The sequence below is a fragment of the Tenrec ecaudatus genome, chromosome 11 (genome assembly GCF_050624435.1).
Source record: "Tenrec ecaudatus isolate mTenEca1 chromosome 11, mTenEca1.hap1, whole genome shotgun sequence".
NCBI lineage: Eukaryota > Metazoa > Chordata > Mammalia > Afrosoricida > Tenrecidae > Tenrec > Tenrec ecaudatus.
This window is the reverse complement of record NC_134540.1, coordinates 71,854,494-71,880,650: the sequence shown is the minus strand read 5'-3', so window position 1 is coordinate 71,880,650 and position 26,157 is coordinate 71,854,494. Positions and strand designations below refer to the sequence as shown.

The 26,157-nt window shown below is 49.3% G+C and overlaps 1 protein-coding gene across 1 annotated transcript in view; it reads right to left on the bottom strand.

The window, feature by feature from the left end:
- Positions 1-14,965: 14,965 nt before the first annotated feature.
- CNGA3 (cyclic nucleotide gated channel subunit alpha 3) overlaps positions 14,966-26,157 on the bottom strand; it is a 34,216-nt gene continuing 23,024 nt past the window's right edge. The window contains exons 6-8 of the mRNA XM_075562559.1: positions 19,975-20,082; positions 17,679-17,785; positions 14,966-16,377 (exon numbers count right to left, since the gene is read on the bottom strand). Coding sequence (XP_075418674.1) covers positions 14,966-16,377; positions 17,679-17,785; positions 19,975-20,082 — 1,627 coding nt within the window. The remainder of the gene's footprint in view (positions 16,378-17,678; positions 17,786-19,974; positions 20,083-26,157) is intronic.

The window sequence follows — 26,157 nt, the reverse complement described above, 5'->3', positions numbered from 1 at the left end:
TCCCCGCTTTCCTCTGTTATAGTTTCTTTCTCTGCAGGCTCAACATCCCTGGGTTTCATTTACGAAACAATAAGGTAACCAATGACACAGCTTCAAGAGCACAAGCCCCAGTGGCGATGCCCCTCTGAGATGCCCCCTAATAGAAACGAGAAGAAGCAGAATACAGCAGCATGGCCATCACGGGATGGCTAGGATCATACGCATCTTAGCACAGCATCCAGGGTGTTCACCGACCAATAGGAGTACACCGCTCTTGGTACCCCTGCCTTCTTCTACTGCAGACACCTGTGTATTCCAGCTTGTGTCTGTTCACCCAATTCACCCAGCGGAGTTCCCATTTGGGATCTTACTCCCATTTGGGAGTTCCCATTTGGGAGGGGCAGCGCAGGAAAGGAGAGCGGGAATGGTCAAGTCGAGTTGAACATAGCTGTATGTCTGTTGGGGTGGGGGGATGTGGGGAAGAGCTGACTGCGCAGTTGGTGGGAGGAGAATCTGAGGATGCCCTTGGGATCACTAGGTAGAGAGGGTCATTAGTGGAGTGCTGTGGGAGGGCCGAATTGACCTAGGGTTTTGGGGGGTATCCCGGGAACCCAGGCTGGATGCCGCAGAACGCTGGGACACTGAGTCCTGGGTCTTTGAGGTTCACGACTGGAACTCTTTAAGAGAGTAGGAAGTCTGGTCTTTCTCCCATGAGTAGCTGGTGGTTTCAAACTACTGCCCCTGACCCTGAGGTTAGCAGCCCAACCCATAACCACGCCGTCACCAGAACTCCTTCCTCATAATTGGGTCAGAGGGAGGCAAAGGGACACTCCCCACTTCTACATTGCTGGAAACCTGCTGCTTCCCATTTTTCAGCCCAAAGAACAAATAGAAGAAACGGTGACTCACCAAGAGAACTGAATACCAACCTGCCAATTCCCAGTTGTCGTCAAGGTGGTGCATAAGATGATGTGGGGTTCCCGGGTGTTGGGTTAACCTGCGGGGCTGCTAACGGACAGGCTGGAGGTTCAAGCACACCCACGGGCCCTTTGGAAGAAAGGCTTTGCTGTTGACTGCAGACAAGGTTGCTGAGAAACCCTGGGAGCAGACTTCTGCTCTGACACACAAAGGGGCCTCACCGCCCATCTGGAGCCAGAATGGACACAAAGGTCACTTCTAAAAGGTTCATTTTTTTTTAACCTTTAAAAACGGGTGTTTTTTTTTTCTTCTGAGCTGCTGTGGGTATACTATTGCACTGAAAACTGAACTCTGTACAAAAATCCCTGAGATGAATCATTCTAATTAATCATAGTACTTAATTTATCATAAAATGAATGAGGACAGAGGCAGTCTCTAGAAAGAAAGGTTGTCTAGAACGGAGCTTCTCTGCCAGAAACCATGTTCTGAATGGGGATAAGGTTGCCAGAGAGACCAAAGACGTCTACGTAGCTGATATGGTAACGGTGTTTCCACTGGAACACAAAACCAGAAGCCTAACAGCAGGGCAAGAGTCTCCCTCCTTGGCTGCTATCAGGCTCGCTCCCTCCTTCCCTCCTCGTTGTCACCCATTTGTCCCACTGGGGACGAGAGCAGACCAAAGCGTTCAGCCACTAGTGCGGGTGGCAGTGTCAGGAATCGGGGTCCTGAGTTGGATGAGCAGGAGGAAAGCTGGAACACCTGCTTGCACAGCGGTTAAAGCACCCTGCTGCAAACCAAAGAGGTCAGTGGTTCGCACACCCCAGTCCACCTGCGTGGCAGAGTCTGCTTGGACGAAGCAAAGATGTACAGCTGTGGACACTCTATGGGGAAAGTTCTATTCCGTCTCAATGGACTGGGGAGTTGGAATATACTCCAGGACAGTAGGTTTTGTTTGTTTTTGGAAGAAAGCTTGATCTAATAGCTGGAGACAGGAGCCCAGGCAAGAGGGCTAGTCTTCTCCCACCTCCTGCTCGCCCACCCCTAAGCTGGTGCATTTGTTCCACTCAATATCCGGGGTCTTCACTTTTGCTAAATTTTGTTTTTAGTTGCAAATGGTATTAGTTTTGAATGCATTTGACCTGTTACTGAATGGCTTGTAGGAAAGTCTATGTTGCCAACCAGCTGTTCTTTCATGTCCCTCTGTATTGACAGAAACAAAAGGAAGTCGCAAGGAGCCAGGTCAGGTGAGTAAGGATTGTGGGGCAAGAGAGGCATGCTGTTTTTGTCAAAATCTGGCACACTGAGATGACAGCATGAGCAGATACATTGTCGTAGTGCCAAAACCAGTCCCCCATCTGTGACAAATCAGGCCTTTTTTGGTCACACACTGTTATGCAATCTTTTCAGAATCCTTAAAGAGAAACCTTGACTAACAATCTGACCCGGTGGAATGAACTCCAATTGCACTGGGTTGACAGTGTTATCCATTCAGGAAGTTGACGGACGTCCAGAACGAGGTTTGTCATCAGTTGACATTTTACCTTTTTTGAAACAAGAAAACCATTCATTCGTACACTTGAGATTTTCCCATAGTGCTGTCCGTGTAAGCTGGGTTCAACATCACAGCATGTTCTGTGGCATTTTTCCAAAGGAGGAAACAAAATTTCATAGTCACACACTCTTCTCTTAAATGGTCCATCACAAAAAAATGAGGTTGGAGCAAAAATACTTTTACAAAAATATTCACTGTGTCCAGAGAGAACCTTCCCAGGTGATGCCACTGGGTGCACTAACTCACAGAGTTGCTCAATACTCATTTAGTGGGGAAATGCATACCATGAAAGCTTTGCCCTACCCAGAACAATTCTGGTTTTTGGGGGGTGCCCCCTTGTATGTACACATGAAAATATAGAAGTCTGAGGGCCTTCACACCATCCATGGAGAACTCCCATTATATATCCATTCCATTTTTCCCCACAAACTTTTTGAAGCCCTATTGTAAATAATGTCTTCCTTCCGAGACACATCCAAGTTTAGATGACACGTGTTAGGGGACCCCAGGGGAAGGTGCAAAGGGTCCTGAGGGCACTATTATTCCGTATGCATGCACGTGCACTCACACGTGGGGGTCCAAGATGCCTCGCCCTCAGTGTGGTGCTTGGGACCCAAGAGGACCTGCCGTGCGCACAGTTCCAGTGGCGGCGCCGTGGGTGGATTCCGGGCTCAGTCATGACAGTGATCACCATGCTATTTCTCCAACGATGTCTAATGGACTCGGGAAGCACGAGGTCTGTTTTAATCGTCAGGGGGTCCACGAACCGCAGGGGTTTCCAAAACACAAAGGCCATGGTCCTCATTCCAGAGCTGGAACGGACGTCCCCCTGGAATCTGGCTAGTCTACGTCCCGGGCACTGAGAGATGCCTTAGCTGTGATGTCCGGTTGGCAGCACCAAGGACTCATCGCGGGAACCTCAGAGCTCGACCACAGTGACTTTCGCCAAGAAAAGATTTGGAAACTCTGCGGCACGATCCCGCTTGCTCATGTGACTTCTGCAAAGCTAGCTTCTGACTTGGGCCCTGCGGAAGGGGGGGGGGGGGTGAGGGGAAGGAAGGCGGCAGCCCTTAGGACGGCTGCCAGGGTTCCTCCTCCGTGATAGCAGGCCCAAGACCATCTCAGAGTGGGAGCGGCTCGCCACATCACCAGCACCAGGGCAAACCGTGGCTGTTTGTCTTTGAAGTTAATGTATCACTTACTTTTAAACACTAGCAATTCTAACCAAGGTAAAACTCTTCCTTGTAGTTATACCGAGCAAACCATTCCCCATGTAGTAGAAACTCCAGTCTCAGGAAACCAAAGTGACTAATTCGCTTAGAAGATAGATTTACTTACCCTTTGCTTTTGTGGAAATAAAATTCTTAGTTTATTTTTTTAACAGAAACTGTTTTATTGTTTGAATTAGAGACAGTCACACATTTACATTTTCTGCCATATTATTTATCTCCCTCCCGTGACCCCTTACACCGACTGCTGTCTCCCTTCCCCCACAGTTCCTGTTGTCCATCCCCCCTGGGTCGTGGTGGTGGTGGTGGTGGTGGTGGTGGTGGTGGTGGTGGTGGTGGTGGTTGTGGTGATGGTGGTGGTGATGTGTGGATCATTGCAATCGCTTCCCCCTTCCTCCCATCCGCTCCCCCCCTCCCCCTCCCTACTTTTCTGGAATCGCTCCTCCCATTCCTGTTCCTGGATTCTGTGTGTCTTGAGTTCTTGTAAAATTCTTAGTTTTAACGTGTATGTGTTAGTTATTTGTATTTCTCTAGATAGGACTACTTAGCTATATTTGCCGGTTTTTCCATTTCACACTCTAAATCTCAAGTTTTGAAGTGATTTTACTTTTGATATTGACAAAGTGAAAGAGACACAAACCCAGCTCACTGTGGACCAGACTCATAAGGACTCCACGGAGCCCTGGTGGAGTAGGGGTTACAGGTCGGGCTGCTACCCACAAGGTCCTCAGTTTGAAATCACTAGCTGCTCCTTAGGAGAAAGAAGAGGTAACCATGGATAGTCTTGGAAAGTCTTGGGGCAGTTCTACTCTGCCCTATAGGACTGCTATGAGAAATAGATAGGAAAGAATTCAGAAATAAAACCAGTAACTTCTCGCTGCAATCCTCCAGTGGGAATTAAACAATGTTTTCTTTCATTTTTTTCAATTAGTAAATCATTTTATTGGGGGCTCTTACAGCTCTTATAACATTGCAGACATCAATAGTATCAAGCATATTTGTTCATATATTGCCATCATCATTTTCAAAACAATGGTTTCTGGTGAATACCTCATGGCTTTGTATTAATGTAAAACTGAATGATGCACAGGTGTTATGATGATGAGGCCCTAGGCTGGTAACCACAAGAGCAGCAGTTCAAATCCATCAACCACCCCTTGGGAGAAAAATGAGGCTTTCTACCCCTGTAAAGAGTTACAGTCTCGTAACCACAAGGGCAGGTATACTCTACCCTACAGGCTTGCTAAGAGTCGAAATCGATTGGATGGTTTAGTTTGGTTTTTACTGACCTTATTCGAACAAGACCCTCTACTGCCATCTGCTGGACGATCGTCATTGTAACTATGCACCTCTATGTAGGAGCGAAGAAATTGAACAAATTGAGCTGGTTTATATCCTTGACAAGGACCACAATTTCCATCCCCCGTCCCACCACCACGCCTCCCATCTAAATATAATGAGTTTTTGTCTGATGAGCGTGATAGGCGTCTCTTCCAGGTCAAGGTGGCTGTGAGGCCGACGTGGCTTTTCCCTCTCCTGTCCCTCACCTACAGGCTGCCCATGGAGCTCTGAGACCCAGGCAAAGGGCAGAGCCCAAAAGTGGATGGCCCTGCTCTATAACTGGAAACATGGACTACGTCGGTGTGAATGACTAAGCGCTCAACTATCAGCCAAAATGTTGGAGAGTCAAACCCCTCCAGAGTAGCCTCGGAAGGCAACCCGGCTACCAGCATCTGAACGGACGTGGAAGTCCTATGCGGGCAGTTCTACGCTGCACACATGAGGCGCCCATGATGAGTCTCCTTGATGGCAACTAACGGTATCAACAAGCCACCAGACGAGTGGAGGTTGTTCTTACAGCAGGCATATGGCTTACCCACAAAGGACAGAAATAGCTGAGTGGAGGTCAGTCTCTCTCTCTCTCTCTCTCTCTCTCTCTCTCTCTCTCTCTCTCTCTCTCTCTCTCTCTCTCTCTCTCTCTCTGTCTCTGTCTCTCTCCCTTCCATTTCCTGTTGTTGAGTCACTCAGAGAGCTGGAGGAGCCACGTGGAGACCTGTGCCCATGCTGACAGGCTTCCACCACCACTGGATCCACAGACTTTCCACCCACTGGCCTGTGATCTTCCTGCATTTGGCATCAGTGCATGTGCTGTGTGAGGCTGAAGAGGAGTTTATGGAATAGTGTGTAAGTCCTGGTAGACTAGAGAAACAAATCCAAGGACACTCATATGTGTATAAAAAAGTACTTTATATAAAGAGTTATTGTACATTTAGAAAGCAGCCCAGTCCAGATCAAGTCCATAAGTCTGATATTAGCCCACATGCCCAATACCAATCTATAAAGTCCTCTTCAGACTTATGAAACACATACGATGAAGCAGAATGCAGGAAGATCACAGTCCAGTGGGTGGAAAGTCTTGTGGATCCAGTGGCATTGTAAGCATCTCAGCGCTGGCAGGGGTCTCCACTCCATGTGGCTTGTCAGCTGCAATGTCTCCCAAGGAGTGAGTCTGTGTCCTGCCTCCAGTGAGCTATTTATCTTTTAGCACCTCCAAATGTGGGCACCAAGCTGCGAACTGATTGGCAAGGTAAACTCCACCCTTTACTCTTAATACCCTCAAGTTGACAGGAGATTATGTAACTACCACGCATAGAAACAGGCCTTTGAGAACCACTGCATGGACTGCTGGAAAGGCTTTGTGCAGCTCACTCTGAGGAGAATGGGCCCAGTGGGATGGAAACAGGTAATGGCAGGAAGCCCCCGTACCTGGACCCTCCTCCTCTTCTTCCTCCTCACTGATGTGACTGCATGTTCACAGTGACCAGGCCTAGGTCTGGGCTGTGATGCTGTGCATCAAAATGCAATGGCACCCTCTAGATCAGCGGTTCTCAACCTGTGGGTCACGACCCCTATGGGTGGTCCAATGACCCTTTCACAGGGGTCGCCCGATTCATCACAGTAGCAAAATTACAGTGATGACGTAGCAATGAAAATAATTTTATGGTTGGGGGTCAACATAAGGCACTGTATTAAAGAGTCACGGCATTTGGAAGATTGAGAACCGCTGCTCTAGATAAACCCTAACATATGTCAGGGTGTGAGGTCATGGGGAAGTAAGGCCCTAGCTAACTGGAATATAAACGGGATTTCAGTAAAATCCCGAGTCAGTATCACCACTGTAAAAGATCTGTCCTAGACTGTGTTCTTTGGAGAATCAAAACCAGCGAAGCTACCGATGTACGTACACCGAGTGGTTTATCTCAAAGAAAGAGCTCACACAGCCATAGAGGTTGACAAGTTCCAAGTCCTTGGGTCAAAGTTCGGGTTGGAGACTTTTCCTGACTTACGAAGCTGTAGGAGCCGATGAACCCAGGCAGCAGGCTTGTGACAGGAAAGGTGAAGAAATGTGAGGTTAGAAGGTAAGATGGCAAGACCTACCTGATGACTCCTAGGACTGACAAGCCATATGATGAGCCACTGGCATCAGTCCAAAGCCCTGGAGCTCAGATGACAAATCTGATGCAGGATCTTGACCCAGTAGAAAAGCGAGCAAGCTTTACCCAGGCATCCAGATAGATATATTGGAAGCAGGCCACATCTCTGAGGAAATTCCTTTTCAATTAGTTGGCTGCTCATTGCAGAACTCATCATGGAAGTGGCTGCGTTACATTATCACGGGGATGACGACATATCAAGTACCAAGCCACATGGAATCCTGGTCCAGCTAAGTGGACATCCCGCTTTAATGATCACAGTGTCGAAGTTTCATTGACCGTTTCAGAGCTGCCGAAGGATTTCTCCGGCTGACATGTTCTGGTTTAGTATGATTGTCAGTACACGACAAGGTTTCCCTGATCATTAATTTACTTAGTCTCGACTCCCTAAACTCAACCCGTGATAATAGCACAGATCGTCCCTAAAATACAACAAAGGCAGACCGTTTTGACTAGTCAAGTGGAACTATTGTTTGATTTTAAGAAGAGTTCTGAAGATTCACCCAGCCCTCATGGCTCCAGAAAGTCTAGGCTCCGGGAGAGTGTGAAACCCAGTTCTGCGTGTTTGGCTGAGAATTCTCCTGTGGACTCCGTGATCACAGTGGTCCGGGTGGCGCCGGCCGGCCTCGACGCAGCACTGCTGCTCGCACAGCAAAGGAAGCATCCGGACGGCCTCTCTGGAGGTTCTTTTTTCGCCACCCCAACGCACCTCCTCAGTCTCTAAGAATCCCAAGGGTTGTCCTAGGGGAATTCTTTTAGGAAACCTTACCCCATCCACCCTACATCCCTGTCCTTGCCCCTTCAGACTTCCCAAAGAACATTTAAAAGAAACCATCTGCGTTCACTGAGGAGGCCCCACACGGGGTTGATGTGGTGTAAACCACAGGGTGGGCATTCTGCAGAGAAATGGTTAAAGAGAGACACACCATCTTCAGAAGGGCAGAGACCCAGACGAAGGCTCTGTCAGGAGGCATTCGTTGTTCGTGCTGGGTGCCATCGAGTCAGCGCTGACCCAGAGCGACCTGATGCACAAGGGAAGGCAGCACTGCCCGGCCCCGTGCCGCCCTCACAATTGTTCCTGTGCCAGAGCCCACTGTAAAAGCCACCGTGTCAGTCCTTCCCCCTGAGCATTAGCTTCCCATTTTTATATTTTTGTTGAATAGAAATGTCTTTGACTTTGGAGCCATACGTCTTGATGTGCCCTGGCATGTCTCAGTCACAGCTTTCCATGTGATGCGGAATGTATGTCACCCCTCCCCCTTAAATACCAAGCCAGCTGTGATTTCAGGAACGTTTTCTTAAATGGGAGTGTTCGTGTTTGCGCTGTTCCAGTGGTTTGGGTTACTCCTTCGCGGATTCCTATTAACACGTGACATCTTCATGGCTTGTTTTCCCCACCCTTCGCTTTCTCTCAAACCTGTCTGATCTTTTTCTTCATACTCTTAAAACATATTTTTTTGGTGTGATAAATAGATGTAGAAACAATGCAATCCCGTGAAGCATTGTTAAAATGCACAATTCAGTGGCACCGACTCCACCAGCCACGCTGTTCAGGTGGCCTGATCCTCTATCCCCATCAACAGGCCCTCCCTGGGCCCTCGCTCCCCTCTTTCCTTCCACCTGGGGACCCACTCATCAACTTGTGTCTCTGGAATAGCATGGTCCTGTTTTAGATATGTCCTATCATGGGACCCTGCCGCACGTGCCCTTCTGCGATTGACCTATTTCACTCGGCATGTTTGCAAGGCCCCTTCATGTGATAGCGTGTATCAGGACTTTGTTTCTCGGTCCGGCTGGGGAAGAGTCCACTGGACGCAAGTGGCCCCCAAACTGACACACTTGAGTCACAATGCACCGCGCTTACCATCTTCTTGCCTTGATGCGTGTGTCTGGGCATGATCATATTTGCTCTCCTAGTGATACATACCTTTTTGTTCTTTCAATTTTTATTGCGATTTGGGTGAAGGTTCACAGAGCAGGTCATCAGTTTTCTGTTCTATTGCATTGTGCTACAGCCCTTCCATTTCAATCCCCTCGTGTGCCGTGGTTTCTCCCACCTCCTCCCAGGGCTTTCTGTTTCCATCTCTCCTTTCCGAATACTCTTATCTTAGGGTTAATGTTGCTATTTCGATCTAAAATGATTGGTTAGTCTAACACCGTGTATGTGTGTGTGTGTGTGTGTGTGCCAGTACCAGACCTGAAGGATGACCAAAGGGGCCACAGTCTTGAGAATTCCACCAGTCTCCATCCGACCTGTCAGCCTGGTTTTGATGGTTATCATTTTGCATTCAGTTCCATCTAGGACCTACAAACGGGGTTCATTTCAGAACAGTTGGTGGTGGCAGCTGGGGACCATCTATTCTTCTGTTCTCACTGTTGTCGAGAGAGAGGGATATTTGTGTGGTTCCTTAGGACGGTGGTTGAATTGTTTCCATGTGTCTTTCTGTTTTAATCCTCCTCTGTCCTCCGGACAAGTAGAGATCAATATTTGCACCTTAGATGGCTGCTCACAAGCGTTGAAGCCCCGGTCACGACTCAGCCAAGTGGGATGTAGAGCATTGTCTCTGTGGACTGTTCGGCCAGTTGACCTTGGTGTGTAACCAGACGACGGTCCTGATCCCCCAACTCACCAACACATTCCTTCACGGTGTTTGGTTACGTCGAAGAAGTCCTGGTGATGTGGTGGGTTGCACTTTGGGTTACTAACTAACCACAAGGTCACTCCATGGGAGAGAGAGGCTTTCTGTGCCAAGAAGAGTTATAACCTCAGAAATCCAAAGGGGCAGTTCTACTCTGTCCTATGGGGTTGCTATGAGACAGCATTGACCCAACAGCAGTGAGGTATGTTTGTTTTTTGCAGGGAGGTGGGGTTGGTTTGCTTGGAAGAAGTTTTCATAACTTTATCTCCTGTGGGTTCTACCACATTCATGTATTCATGGATATATTTGCAGCAAAAATAAATAGACATCTACAAATATCCTGTCAGATCTATCTATATTCATGAGCATATTTCCATTCCCTCCACACACGCATTCAACCTGCAGGTCTATCCAAGCACCCCCTCATCAATGACTGCTATTGCAGGATTGTGAAGATTCAGTATTTGCCTCAGTGACCTTTAACTCTTGCAAGTCCCCCCAGTCAATGTCTTCCCTTGCCTCCATCATTTTCCCCACCAAATCTCCCTCTCTCTGTTCTTGGTCTTTCTGTACATCTTTCCATTCAGCAGGTAATTTGTTGATGTTATCATTCTTTTTTAATCACTTTATTGGGGGCTCATATGACTCTTATCACAAACTGTTATCATTCTTAGACATTCACTCACAGGTGTTCAAACATTGGATTTATAAAGATGCTGATAATAAAAACCAGTAATAATGAAAATGAAACAGAGGTACTGACACAGATCAGAACTGACTTAAGGTGGAGTTGCAAGCACTCCCTGTGTATGTGCTGAGTCTGATCTATCCGTTCATCTGTTGATGGACATCTAGCTTGTTTCCACCTTTTAGCTATTGCAAATAGTGTGCATGTGCCGGTTTCCATGTGGCTACTTGCAAGTCTCTTGGATATGCACCTAGGAGTGGGATGACTGGATCGTATGGTATTTCCAAGATGAACTTTTTGAGGAACAAACCCCCAAACTATTTTTCCCCATGGCTATGTTATTTTTCAATCCTACCAGTAGTGGATGCGGGTTCCAATTTCTTCACATACTCTCTAACATCAATTAAACATATATCGAGCCATCCTAGTGGGGTGACGTGGGTCTCGCTCTGTGTGTGCGAACATCCGTCTTTGCTTCGCTTAGAGCGTGCCTGTTGGGCGGCACGGTGTGTCTGATTTCCTAAGAAACTGCCACACTGTCTCCCGAAACACGTCATTTTGGAGCGAATAAGATCTCCGGCGGCTCTACACCCTAAACAGCAGGTCTGATGGTCCGGTTCTTGGATTTGAGCTCTTTGAGTCCACTCACACCCACTGCTCAGTTCCCTGCATCCGATTCTCTTTGCTCAGTTTCATGTTTCCCCCGATTTGTCTGCAGATGCTGATATTTAGGTCGTTTTCGATGTGGAGCAATCATAGGTCACCTGTGGTAAGCATTAGTCCACATCTCTACGTACTTTCCTATGGTGTGCACCTCGAGGTAAACGTCTGCTGCCTTCCATGAGGACTTTCAACTTGACTTGACAGATCTGCTCCCCTCACTTCAGGGAGGCAGCTTCGTTCTCCGGTTTGTTCACTTCCGGGTAAGAGGAATGGTCCCCGAGCCTCATAGCAGAAGGGTTGCCTATTTGAGAATCCTAACGGAAGAGTCTGAGATGGACCAGACTTTGCCTGACGAGGCAGTCCGTCAACTCCCGACAGTGTTAACTTTGAGACTTGGTAGCTGCAAACGTGTGGAGGAACGGACTTCCCTGTCGATGCATCAGCTGAGTCACAAGTCTTTTGCAGATGCTCCGACACCGGTTCCTGCTAAGATGTTGTTTGTATGTGCATGAGTCATTGAGGCCTGGCAGCTTTAGGACTTTCAAGTGTAGGCACTCTGGGATCTTGGCCCAGCTAGGTTCTCCAGAACCTAGATTCCAGCCCCTCATCCAAGGCCCTACCTCCTCCGAGCTCTGCCAGGGACCTTGCATGGGTTTCCACTTCAAATAGCACCAATGGCATTCTTCTCCTTCCTTGTCTTGAAGACGCTGTCCTGAGAGAAACACACACACACACACACACACACACACACACACACACACACGCACACACGCACATTTCAAGGATCTTCCATTTCCACAACACACGTGAAAAGAAGCTGACTCACAGCATCGTTCCCCATCACTGACCCTGAAACAGGTAGGAGGACGGTCTCCAGAGACAGCCACAAATAGGGGAAGATCAAACCCTTACCTCAGGTTCGGAGACTGCAAATCCTCCTGGGCTTTAAGGGGTCCTGAGAGCAACTGAGACTCGATTGCCCGGCAGCCTCAGCAGTTGGAGGCTACTAAATTAAATTGTATTTGTTTATTCCTCTAGAAAATTACGGTGATATTTTCTGAACTCAAGTGGCTTAACAAGTCATCTCTATCATCATGTGTTAGTTCACATTCATTTGTAGCCAATGCCGTCCCCATTTTCCAGGCGAGGAAAGCAAGGCCTACGAGAGGCACAACCCATGCCCAAGCAGCAGGAGTCAGGGTTGTGCTTTGATCAAGAGCAATCCTGAATCCAGAGCCCACCCTCAGCCTGCTCCTTGAGCACTGGTGCTGGGAAGAGCCGGAGATGTTCCTAGCTAGGTCATCCGCCAGGTTCTGCCCATCCATGCCTTCCCCAGCTGCTCCATCACAGCCCACCGTGGCCCTGGACAAGCGGGGCCAGCAAACAGATCGTCCTGGCTGGGACGCACTTGTGTTATAGTTCAAGGCTTTGGTTATTTCTCTGACAAACCCTTACAGGTTTGATAGCAGTCTCTTGCTGGTTCTGTCTCTTACATGGAGTGTCACTTCCGCTTCTCTCTAGGAAGCCCAGGCCAATTGCCTTCGAAAGGGACCCTGCGCCTGAATCTTCCCTTGTGTCAAGATCTGAGACAGGACCCACTTGACATTTTGCTTTTTAATCCAGGTCTTTATTTTTCTGGTGCAAATGTGAACGTAGGCATAGTTAGTAGTTAAGGCTTTTAAAATATGCATGCGCTGAGTAAACTTTGCTAGTTACATTTTTGTGGATGATATAATGGAGGTCATACTTTCATTTTATAAACGTTGTGAGATTCATTAAAAAAATTAAGACGGTACAGCGATTTATGATTAAAATCAGAAGAGACATGTCCAAGTCCCAACGACATACTGGGAAATGCAGCCCCGTTTTATGAATGGCATGCGAAGGGCCCAGTTACACAGACTATGATCATAACACCAACCCTCAAGGATCCCAGAGTTGTCGCGGCAAAGTGGGGCGTTCTTTCTGATGGAGGAAAGAAGAATGAGGACGAGTCAGGGAGGAGTAATTTTTAAAAAGAGAGGTGGAGAAAGCAAGGAGGGTGAGCGAGAGGGAAGGGGAAAGAAGTAACTAAAATAAAAGACAAAACCTGTATACACTAGGGTTACAGTACACACTGGGGTTACCGCATATACTAGGGTTACAGTATACACTAGGGTTACAGTATACACTAGGGTTACAGTATACACTACGGTCACAGCATACACTAGGGTCACAGCATACACTAGGGTCACAGCATACACTAGGGTCACAGCATACACTAGGGTCACAGCATACACTGGCGTCACAGCATACACTGGCGTCACAGCATACACTGGGGTCACAGCATACACTGGGGTCACAGCATACACTGGGGTCACAGCATACACTGGGGTCACAGCATACACTAGGGTCACAGCATACACTGGGGTCACAGGATACACTGGGGTCACAGCATACACTGGGGTCACAGCATACACTGGGGTCACAGCATACACTGGGGTCACAGTATACACTGGGGTCACAGTATACACTGGGGTCACAGTATCCACTGGGGTCACTGTATACACTGGGGTCACTGTATACACTGGGGTCACTGTATACACTGGGGTTACAGTATACACTAGGGTTACAGTATACACTAGGGTTACAGTATACACTAGGGTTATTGTATACATTAGTGTTGTTTACACTAAGCAAATTACTCATTTTGTGTCATTTCAGTGCCTGTCTTGGGGTGAATGACTGAGAAACCGAAGTCCTTTATTCAATAGAATTCGACTATAGAGATGTTTAAATGGTGGTCGGATTCTGCTTACTGGCTAAAAAAGACAAAGCTAGGCTCTGCAATCTGCCAGCTTTCACCGGCTCAGGGCTCTTGCGGCATGATGTGATTCTTAGAAGCGGGGTCTTTCTCTCCGGCGAGTGGACCTGAAGTTTGCAAAGATATGGCTTGAGGACCCCATCTTCTGAAAGTGCCTGTCATCGTTGTTTGGCGTAGACACCATGCCAGTCTCCAACCCAAAAAGCTCTCCCTGAACACAGCGCTCCTCTTGGAGCCAGAACCGGCTGTCCCCAGAGCCAAGGACAGAGGACACAGGCTTATCCGTGAATCCCTTTGGCAAGTGAGAAGGAGAGGTCTTCTCTTTTCGATGAATCAGATTCTGGTCTCACAGGGTACAAATGGCCGGGAGTCCTGGTTGCTTTAAGGGATCTGAGATGGGCGACTCCTCTTCAGCCCAGAGACGTCTCTTGGCCACGGCAGCCCCCAACACCAGGGTTTCTAGGCCCTCCAGGGGGCACTCGAATCAGAAATATGCTCCAAACCAGCTCGTGTATGGTTGAAGTTGAGAGACTGAATTGTGCTTCCAGCTTTCTTTTATTCCTCCATTTTCAGAAGGTGGGGAAGTGAGGTGAGACTATTTCATTTCCCACTGGCGAGAAAATAGTACTTTGTACAAGTTAAAAAGTCTAAAAACTCCCGATGGGTCCCCTTAAACACAAAGAAGAAGCAATAACTGGACTTCCTCTGTGCACAACTGCACACACTTGGATTGGGTTGGGGCTACTTCGCCTCATACCAAGGCCTCCTGGTGCAGTGTTCCACGTGGGCCTCGCGTGATGGGGCACGTGATGGAGGCTGACATCCTGAGTCCTCTCTTCTGGATGAGGGCCCCAAGGCTCTCTCCTGAGAGCACACGGCTCGCAAAGAGTGGTCAGAACTGGAAGGCAGCCCTGGCCAAGTCCGGCCCTGTGCGACCGTGGCCAGGGAACGCTCACACAGACAACAGGCCAGGGGAGGCAGGGGACAGACCCGTGCATTCTCACTGGTGCTTGCCCTCTGTTTCTGTAGCATCCCCGACAGCAGCCCCGTCAGATGGGAAGCTGTTCCCACAAGTCTTCAGCTGGCTCTCCAGCTGGCTGAGACGCTGCTTCACCTTCATCTGGGAGGCATTGTACTCGGCCAGCAGCCGTGCGAACCTGGTCTGCAGCGTGTCCAGGGAGGACTCCAGGTACTCCACCTTCTCCTCGATGTCCTTGGGGTCTGCCCCAGCCGCAGCCAGGTCCTCGTCGATCAGGTTGTCCTTCATGAGGATCTGCCGTCCCTTCTCCTCCAATGCCTTCTTAGCCTCAGGGTATTCGGTCAGGGCCTCCATGAGGTCGTCCTTCGAGAGGCAGAAGAGGTCAGAATAACCGATGCTCCTAATGTTGGCTGTTCTGCGGTTCCCCGACTTGCTCCCCTTGATGTTTAAGATGCTGATCTCCCCAAAGTAACTCCCATCACTGAGGACCACAAACTGGGTGACCCCATCCTCAGCGACCACAGCTAGCTTGCCCTCCTTGATGATGTACATTTCCCTCCCAATGTCGCCCTTCTTGCAGATGTAATCCCCAGGGCTGAACACAGTAGGCCGCAGCTTCAGCACCAGCTCCACCAGCAGGCCTGCTTCACAGTCCTGGAAGATGCGGACCTTCTTCAGGGTGTCCAGGTGCACATTGATGGCGATCTCGGCCTTCAGCTTGTCCGGGAGGTTTTTGAGCACCTCTTTCTCATCCACTGTCTTCCTGTTGGCCCATAGGTAGTCAAACCACCTGATGACCCGAGTCTCCAGGTCCTTGGTCACCTTTCGGAAGTGCATGTACTGCTTGATGGAATCGATCTTGGCCTGGAACTCGGCCCGCGAGGCGTTCATGTTGGAGATCATGGAGCCCACGTTGCCCACGATGGTGGCAAAAATCAAGACACCCACCAGGAAGTCTATGACCACAAAGAGATACTCCTCATCTTTGACAGGTGGCGGGGTCTCCCCAATGGTGGTCAGGGTCAAAGTGGACCAGTAGAGACTGTAAATGTACTTCCTAGAGAGGCGCCCATACTCTGGGATCGAGATGTTTGGGTAGACCCAGGAGTCTGTCCCGAAACCAATGAACTTGGAAATGGCAAAGTAGATGCAGGCATTCCAGTGGATGATGATGAGGATGTACAAGACCAAGTTCCCGATCCTAAACATGTTGGGGTAGTTGGTTCTTGTCTCTGTGCGGTCAAAGAACTCAAAGAGCCGGGGCAGCTTCAAAAGGCGGTTGAACCGCAGCTCGGGATAGTTCATGCCCAGCTTTAAGTAGCCCAGGTCGGTGGGGACCAGCGATAGCACGTCGAGCTTGAAGTGAATGGTCTTTGTGTAGTGTTTCCACAGCCTCTCAGCATCTTTGACCATTAAGCCTTGTTCCAGGAAGCCTAAGGAAAAGGCAGGTCACACGGGCATCAAGGAGGAGACCCAACACCCCCACCCTGAGCTCTCTGCTGACCCTTAGACTGACCAGGGTGGTCCACGACAGCTTGAGACCACGGACAGTGGCGCCCAGCATCCCATGTGGTACTGAGGATCTATGATGGCTGGGGAGTAGTAGCACATGGCCAACGCAAGCCTCAAGCATCATCCTCAAAGTCTCCTAGGTGACAATGTGCAAGAGGGTGAGGCTCGAACCTGGCTCAGCCAATCACTGACTCTGGACCATGGACACGTCGCCAAATGTCTCTGGGCCCTGGTTTTGAATCTGAGAAGTGGAAAGGTCCTGCCTGCCTTTCTTATTTCACACGCCAGCGGTCGGAGGGAAGCAGGCTGGGCTTGCAAATCTTCTGTGTGTCCCGGAACCACCCAGAGGCTGGTGGCTGTTCAACTGCACATGGTGCTCCGGCGCCATTGATATGGAGAACGAGCGCCCAGCTGCTAGTTCAAACACCTTGTACATGATAAGCAGGGCCTCGACCAGGGTAGGGGATGCTTGTGAGCAATTTAGAAAAAGCTGCCTCACGAGGGCATGGCTTGGAGCTAGAGGCGTGGGCTGGGTTCTCACCCACACTAGACTGAAGGAAGCTGCCAGATGTCATGGCAAAGGGCCCACATAGAACTGTGCATCACAGGGTTTTCAGGGGCTGAGTTTTCCGAAGCAGATAGGATTTTCTTCTAAGGTACCTCGGCCTGGATTTGATACCCTTTCCCCCCCAACTTGTTAGCAGTCAAGCCAGGGATCCTTTTTTACTGGTTAGTTGGTTAGTTGTTGAGATATTGAAACTTCCCTAGAAGCCACAGAGGAACATGTCCCGGCTCCTCTGACTGCCCAGAAAGTCAACTCCAAGACAGATGGACTCCCTCTGCCTACTGCAAGGTCAAGTCACCAGCGGGTCCGGTGAGATTGGGGTGAGTGGTCTTATGCCACGTGGGATACAAACAAGACCCACGGAGACAGCTTGACCTCAAGTCCACACAGCTAGTGGGCAGAAGGGAGACCAGAAGCAGGTGTCTGACTTAGGACTGAGGTTCCCGGTGGAGGGAGCTTGCGGGGGCACCAGCCACTCTCTCCCTGGGTTCTCACCGGCAGAGGTTGGAACCATCCAATCTAGCATTTTGGATCTCGCCGAACACACCTGTGGTGCCCATGCCATGCGCACACAAGCACGCATGCACACCCCCCTCCATTGCACCTTGAGGGGTCTGTGTCCTACCCTAGCTAAGTCCCTTCCCTGGGCCCGCTCACCTGTCCGGGCTCGCACCAGCACATCCAGGCCGTAGACAATGTCTGCCGAGTAGTCCAGGACCAGCCACAGCAGCAGATGGTCAGACTGTAGCTCATCAAAGCAGGCCCTAAGCCAAGAGGGAGACAGATCGCTGGGTCTGGAGCCCGTGCCATGGGCAGCCCCGGTTTGGTGCTGCCAACCCTGCAGTATTCGCTCCTGGGGACAGCCTGCCTGGGTCACTCGCCCAGCTTCTGAGGAGGACACCCTGGCTCCGGGGGGTGTTTCTTTCTCAGGGTCATAGAGCTCTTCACAAGGAAAAGCTGGGAGTGGCCAAGAGGGGCAGCCCCATGACCTCTCAGCAGCAAGGGATGGAAGGATGCTGGGTCACACGGATGGAGTCAGGCAATGGGGCTACATCTCTGGAGTCCAGTGGCAGCGAAACTGAGACTTTCTGAGTCGTCAGCCACTAAGCAGGCTGGTGAACAGCATCTGTCCTGTAGCCCTTCTATTCTCGCTTCCTCATATGATCTTGGCATGGTCCACACCCCTGTTAGAGCTCCAGTGAGCAGGAGCTGGTCTCCATATCCCTGCTCGGGAACACTCTGGAGCCTGCCCCCTGCCCACAGATGGACAACTCCTAGTCCCCGCAGTCTGGCCTTGCAGGCTTGTAGGAAAGCATCCTGCCCCCCCCCCCCCGCCCCTCTTGCAAGTGCAGCAGATGGCGTTTCCGTTCTGCAGGCTCCTCAGCTCATCCAACCCTCCTCCCTGACACCCTGAGAGCAGCATCTCCTTCACCCATGCCCCTGTTCTGCCAGCTTGCTCAGGAAAGCCACCAAGCCTAATGTTCACACGGAGACGAACCTCAAGTTCACGCTTAGCTGAGTGACATGCACTCCTTCATGCTTGTCTGGGCAGCTCGGGAAAGCCCCATTCAGAGAGCAACACCTCTGCCTGCCTCTGGGTCTCACAGAGTGCACAGGGCAGCCCCAAAGCCTTGTGCAGAGGCTCGCTTAGGAAAGCCCCCAAGCTCTCCCCTCGACAACCCTGTTTTGTGGCCGTGCTAGGAAGCACCCCACATCTCTTGCTTCCCTTCAGAGAGTAGCTGTGTGCCCCCACATTAAAAAAGCAACCAATGGTCATGGAGTTGACTTTGACTCCTGGGACCCCCAAGTGTGTCTGAGTGGACCGTGTTCCACTGGGGTTTTGCAGAAGTAGACCACAGGCCCTTCTCCTCGGGCCTCTCAGGGTGGACTCCAACCCCTAGCCTCCCCTCTAGCTTCCCAGTGAGTTAACAGCATGTGTTACATGCTTAGGGAAGCCTCAAGCCCGCTGCTTGCTCTGAGAGGAGCAGCATCTTGCCCTTGGATTCCTGATCCCAGGACTTGTTCAGAAACCCTCCAAATCCCCTGCTCAGAAGAGCAGAAATCCCGTGCAAGCTCACTCAAGAATGCGCCACACACCACCACTCCCTCCTGGGTGACTCTCCTCTCTGAAGGGCAGAAGCTCGTCCCTGAGTCTCAGTGCTGCCACTTGGCCAGGAGCACCCACATCGCCTGCCTACCCCTGGGGAGAGCAGCAACTTGCCTGCCTTGCTGCCCACAGCTGGCTCCCAGCTGCCCCAGAGCTGTCCTGTCTATACCTCCATCCCACTGTCAGCAGGATCCAGAGTCCCCACCCTGCAGGGCAGCTCAGGAGCCTCCAGAGGCTCTGCTTACCACTGAACCCTTCTTGGCAAATCTGCTGCGCAGGGCCCGAAGCACTCTGCTTACTCTGGGGAGTCTGGTTTCCCCAGCCCTGGCCTGAAAGCCTGCTCAGGGGCACTCCGGAGACCCCTGGTTTGTCTTCAAGGAAGCCCACCCTACAAGCTGGTACAGAAAGCCCCCAAAGCTCATGACATCTGTGAGAGAGCTTCATTTTTCCCTGTGCATCTTAGCCTAAAGTCCACCTCCTGTCCCTAATCACCCTCAGGTCCACCTGGCCTGCAGGCCTGCTCAGGGAGTCTCTAAGCACCCAGCTCTCACTCCGAGCAAGTTCCCCACCCCCTGCACCCCATCCTGTCCTACATCATGCTCCCAAATGCACCCCATCTGAGTAGTATCAGCTCACATCTGTGTCCACCTTCTACCAGTTGTCTTAAAATGCCCCAAAGGGCCAGCAGCCTTGCTGTTGTCAGGGAGGGTCCCCACCACCCAACAGTCCTCCTTTAAAGCCTCTTTGTTTTGTAAATGGAAAGCCCCAGGTGCAAGCTCCCCGTAGCTCCCTCCCTCCCCTGGCCCTCCCTCCCTGCCCCTCCAGGAGGGACCCCAGTAGTCCTACCTGCAAACCAGCATGCACCAGTTGTAGAAGACAGGGGTGGCAATGGCAGTCAGCCAGTGGTAGTACACACTGCTGGAGGGGTCCATCACGATGGCCTCTCGCTTCTTCCTGGGAACACAGACACACACGCACACAGTGCGGCGTGGGGGCAGACCACCACTTTGTTTAGAGACCCCAGGGCAATCTCAGGCTGGCCCCCAAGGGGGTCCCAGGTGCCTTCTTGATCGTGCTTGAGGACACAGCAAACTCAAGTGTGCACCGACTGGTCTCCAGAATGTTCCCAACCATTCTCCTCACCCCTGGCTTTGGATTAGGGTATATGGATAAGTCATCCTCCAGTGCCCAAGAGACAGACGTCCTCTGCTTACCCAGAGCATGCTGTGGATGGCTGGCTCCCTGTGCTTGTTGGGGCCAAGGAGTTGGTCCCAAGGAACTGAACGAGCTGCTCCCTTGAGTCTACAGAAAACCCTCCTTACCTATAAGAACAGAATCCTCTCCTGATCCTCAACCGGGGACTGACTCATGTCGGTCCTTCAGCCCTAAGCACTGCACCCTCCAGCACTGATACTGAGGCCCAGGACAGAGCAGGGTCTTGCTCCATTGTGTCACTAGGGGTTGGAATGGACTTGGTGGCACCTAACAACAACAGGAAAGGAAGGCAGATCAATACACAGAGGACACAGCAGTCACTAGGAGCTTTTACAAGCCACGTGTGCGGGATCCTTGTTCGCAAAACCTGCCTCGGGTTCAGATGCACCTATAGACCTTGCTGAGAAAGCCAGCAGGCAGAAGGGAAGCATCACCTACGTGGGCAGGAACAGGTCTCTGATCCACGAGACCTGGGATCGCAGTCCGGTTCAGAGGCCTGTCTGGGCTTTGCCGGACGGTGCGGCTGTAGCTGGACTGGGGCTTTCTGTCTGTGTTCCTAGAAGATCCTAAGCATGTGGACAGCCTGAGCTGTCTTGGCTGTATGGAGTACCTTTTGTGGGCTAGGCACTGTTATAAATATTCTGCTGTAATTAAAACCGAACAGTCCTGTAAGACAGTATAATTACCTAAGCTAACAGCGGAGCGAACAGCAAAAGACCTTGCCTAATGAACGAGCACCCACAGGCATCACCCCGGCTTCCCAATTCCGTTATCCCACACGCATGGAGGGGGCACAGGCTGAGCGTTACATGCCTGCTACTTCAGCCTTAGGAGTCCTGGTGGTGCAGTGGTAAAGCACTGAGTGCTAACCAGAAGGTTGGCCGTTTGAACCCCTCAACTGCTCCTTGGGAGCAGAGCCCTGGCAGCCTGGGTCCATGAGGGGTACAGCCTAAGAACTCTCTGGGGCGTTTTACTTCACTGGTCTCTGAGTCAGAACCACGAGATAACAACTTAAGCCTTACTGAAAAACGCTGGTCCACGTCTCCCTGCCACTCCCAAAGAGACGCAGCGCTGTTGGCGACCGTAGGCACGGGTCTCCTCATGCTCACTCTTGGTGACGATGAAACAGCGTCAGCTCACAAATTGTTCCTAACCGTCAACCGGGCATTCAATGAGACCCCTGCCAAGGGTGCTGTGGGAGACTATGAGTGGATGGGAAAATGTTCCTACTCATTTCCTAAGTTAAAAACAAAAACAGGCAGCAAAGGTGTTTATTATAACGACTGTATGCATTTTCTATCGCTGCCATTCACAGGATCACAAATGCAGTGGCTGGAAACAACAGGTGCTGATTACCTCCCAGGTGTGTTGAGAAGTTCAGTACAGGTGTCACTGGTCTAAATCAAGGTGTTCACGGGGCTGCATTCCTTTCTGGAAGCTCGGGGTGGGGTGGGGTGCAGGATCTGCTCCCTGCTCATTTCTACAGCTGCCTGCGGCCAGTTTCTTGTGGTTGTAGCGCTGACACCACGGTGTTCTTGCCGGCTATAGGCAGGGGCCCCTTCCACTTTCTAGAGGCCACTGCATTCCTCCATTTTATTTTGCAGTCTCCCTGCCCCTTGAGGTCTCAGCTGGCAGTGGTTCTGCTGGGGTACACATTTTTAAGAACTTTATGAGAAATGTGTCTTAAGCACTAACTGTGTTAAACAAGAGATATTTCTGACAAATGTCTGTCATCTTTATTTTTCACTTCTGAGACAGTTGAGAAAATCCATGTGTCACATTCTCATTTCTCCAAGGAGTCTTCTGTGTGACTCACAGTTCTCATCTTCTGATCTTTCTAAAGATCTGCTCTTTCTGGTGCCCAGTTATCAAAGGATTTAGCATCTGGGGTCTTAAAGGCTTGGAGGTAAAAAGTAGTCATCTAGCTTAGACACAACAAACCTCACATGGAAGAAGCACAGCAGTCTGAGTGATCACATGGTTCTGAAGGGATCAGTTATCAGGCATCAAAGAACAAAAAATCATATTATTGTGTGCTCACCTCCCTGATACGATTGCTGAAGATAAAGCGGGTGCATAAGCAAATGTGGTGAAGAAAGCTGATGGTACCCAGCTATCAAAAGAGATAGTGCCTGGGGTCTTAAAGGCTTGAAGGTAAACAAGCAGCCATCTAGCTCAGAAACAACAAAGTCCACATGGAAGAAGCACACCAGCTTGTACGATCACGAGGTGTCAAAGGGATCAGATATCAGGCAGCATCAGAAAAAAAACCACATCATTGTGATTGAGGTGGGGAGTGCAGATTGGGGATCCAAAGCCCATCTGTAGGCAATTGGACATCCCCTTATGGAAGGGTTGCAGGGAGGAGGTAAGCTAGTCAGGCTTCAATGTAGCAACGATGAAACATACAACTTTCCTCTAGTTCCTAAATGCTTCCTTCCATCCCCCCCCACCTCACTATCATGATCCCCATTCCACCTTACAAATCTGACTAGACCAGAGGATGCACACTGGTACAGATAGGAATCAGAAACACAGGGAATCCAGGGCAGATGATCCCTTCAGGACCAGTGGGGAGAGTGGGTGAGAAGGTGGGGGAGAGAGGGGAAACCGATTATAAGGATTACATGTGACCTCCTCTTTGGGGGATGGACAACAGAAAAGTGGGTGAAGGGAGACGTTGGACAGTGTAAGACATGGAAAAATAATAATTTATAAATTATCAAGGGTTCATGAGGGAGGGAGAGCAGGGATGGAGGGGGGAAAATGAGGAGCTGATGCCAGGAGCTTAAGTGGAGAGCAAATATTTTGAGAATGATAAGAGCAGTGAATGTACATTAAATGTGCTTTACACAATTGATGTATTATGGATTGTGATAAGAGTTTTATGAGCCCCTAATAAAACAATAAAAAAAATCTGATCTTTGGAACACAAAGGTGCCAGCTGGGACATGCTCATGCTTCCAGGCACGCTTTCCTGACTGACACACTGACATGGATCTCTTCTGTTTGAATGGCTAATGATTTCCCTGATCATCAAGTCCTGGTTCTCTTTGGGTGTCATGTTTTTATTTATTTCTTTCTCACTACCTAGATCCCTTTCCTCTTGCATTGCCATCTCTGGCTGTTGGTTTGTCAAACTGGTGGAGTATATGCCGTCGTGGTGCTGGAAGCGATGTCACCAGTATTTCAAACCATAGATGGACAGGTTTCAGCGGAGCTTCCAGATAAAAGAACAGACTATGCAGAAGAAATAGGCGTTTCACTTCTGGAGAATTTGCCACTGAAAACCTTATGACTAGGAGTGGACCACGGTCGGGTATACTGAACGCCTTGCAAATAACAGGCAAACGTTGTCAGATCTTGTGATGGAAGATAAGCTTCTCCTATTGAAAGGCACTCTGAGACGGTTGAGTAAGAGCTGCCTTCCGAAAGCAGAATGATGTGGAGAGAGCAAAGCACTTGCCGATGGGGCACCACTCAAAGTGAGAATAAACACCGGCAAATATCTATTACTAGTCAAACCATGCAGTATATGCAGGACGAATCTAGGAAAAGTCATTAAAATGAAATGGAATGTATAAAGACCAATATCCTAGGGATTAGTGAGCTGAAATGGGTGGGGATTGGCCATGTTGAGCCAGAAAAACTGTATCATTTACTAGGCCAGGAATGACAAATTCAAGAGAAATGGCATCCCATTCGCCATCAAAATAAACATCTCAATATGCATCTTGAAGTTCAATGCTGTATGTGATAGGATAATCTGTATATACATGCAAGGAAATCCATTTAATACAACTACTAGTCAAATTTATTATTGTTATTATTTAGTCATTTTACTAGGGGCTCATACAACTCTTATCACAATCCATACATACATCAATTGTGTGTAGCACATTTGTACATTCATTGCCCTCATCATTCTCAAAACATTTGCTCTCCACTTAAGCCCCTGGCATCATCTCATTTTCCACGCCCTCCTCTCTCATGAATCCTTGATAATTTATAAATTATTATATTGTCATATCTTGCACTTTCCGTTGTCTCCCTCCACCCACTTTTCTGTTGTCCATCCCCCAGGAAGGAGGTTATATGGAGATCCTTGTAATCAGTTCCCCCTTCCAACTCACGCTCTCTCCACCCTCCCAGTATCGCCCCTCACACCACTGGTTCAGAAGGGATCATCTACCCTGGATTCCCTGAGTTTCCAGTTCCTATCTGTACCAATGTACATTCTGTGGTCTAGCCAGATTTGTAAGGTAGAATTGGGATCATGATAGTGGGGGTGGGAAGGAGGAAGCATTAAAGAATGAGAGGAAAGTTGTATGTGGTTGCTTTTATTTTACTAGTCAAATCTATGCAGCAACCACTAAAACTAGTGATGAAGAAATTGAAGAAGTCTACCAACTCCTTTAGGATGAAATTGATCCAACTCCCCATCAAGATGCATTGATAATTACTGGGGTTTGGGATGTGGAAGTTGGAGACAAAGAAGAAGGAACAGTAGTTGGAAACTATGGCCTGGGTGATAAAAGCCACACTGGTGACAGCATGGTAGAATTTTGCGAGACCAGTGACCTCTGCATTGCAAATGCCTTTCCTCAGCAACATCAGGGCGACTATACACAGGAACTTCGCTAGGTGGAATACACAGGAATCAAATTGACTACATCGGTTGGAAGAGACAATCGAGAAGCCCAATATCAGCAGCCCAAACAAGAACAGGGGCTGAACGGACAGGCAACCATTCAGATCGAAGCTAAAGAAAAATTAAAATAATCCCATGTGCGCCAAAATATGACCTTGAGCATATCATACCTAAAGCTCTAAATCATCTCAATAGTAGAATTGGCTCCTTGAACACTAATGACAGAAGACTTAACAAGTTTTGGGATGACATCCAGGACATCATACTTGAAGAAAGATCACTTAAAGACACATGAAAGAAAGAAAAGATCAAAGTAGAATTGCAGAAGAGACTTTTAAACTTGCTCTTAATTATAGAGGAGCTCCAGCAAATGGGAGGAATGACGATGTCGAAGAGCTGAACAGGAAACTTCAAAAGACCGAGTGAAGTACTCTGGTGAAGTGTGCAGAGACCTGGAGTCGACAACCAAAAAGGAAGAGCACAATCAGTGCAACTCAAGTTGAAAGAACTGAAGAAAAATCCAAGCCTCGAGTTGCAATCTTGAAAGATGCTGTGGGCAAAATATTGACTCATGCAGGAAGCATCCATAGAAGATGGAAGGCTACACAGAATCCCGGCAGCAAAACCAACTGGTCAGCATTGATCCATTTCAAGATGTAGCATGTGATCAAGAACCAGTGGGACTGATGGAGGACGTGCAAGCGCTACTGAAGACGCCAGGAATTGATGAAATGCCGATGATTCCCAAGCAGCACCCACACTCATCCATCTAAGCCAAGAAGTTGAAAAGAAAGTCACCTGGCCAACCAAGCAGAAGAGATCACCATTATCTCTATCTATTTTCTTTTAAAAAATTATATAACAGAGTACAAATATTACTGAACAATGTCACCAATAATACATGCAAGTAAAAATTTTCTGAAACAAATTCAATAACCCAGCATGTGTCTGTTAGTTTGTCGTGTTGTGTTGGATTGTGTGTTTGCCTGATGCTGGAAGCTTTGTGGCTGGTATTTCAAATATTTGCAGAGTTACCCAACGTGAACAGGTTTCAGCAGAACTTCCAGACTACCAACAGACTGTGGAGGAAGAATCAGCTGTCCATTTTGGAGGAAGTAGCCGCTGAAAACCTTGTGCATAGCATTGAAACGTTGTCAGATATT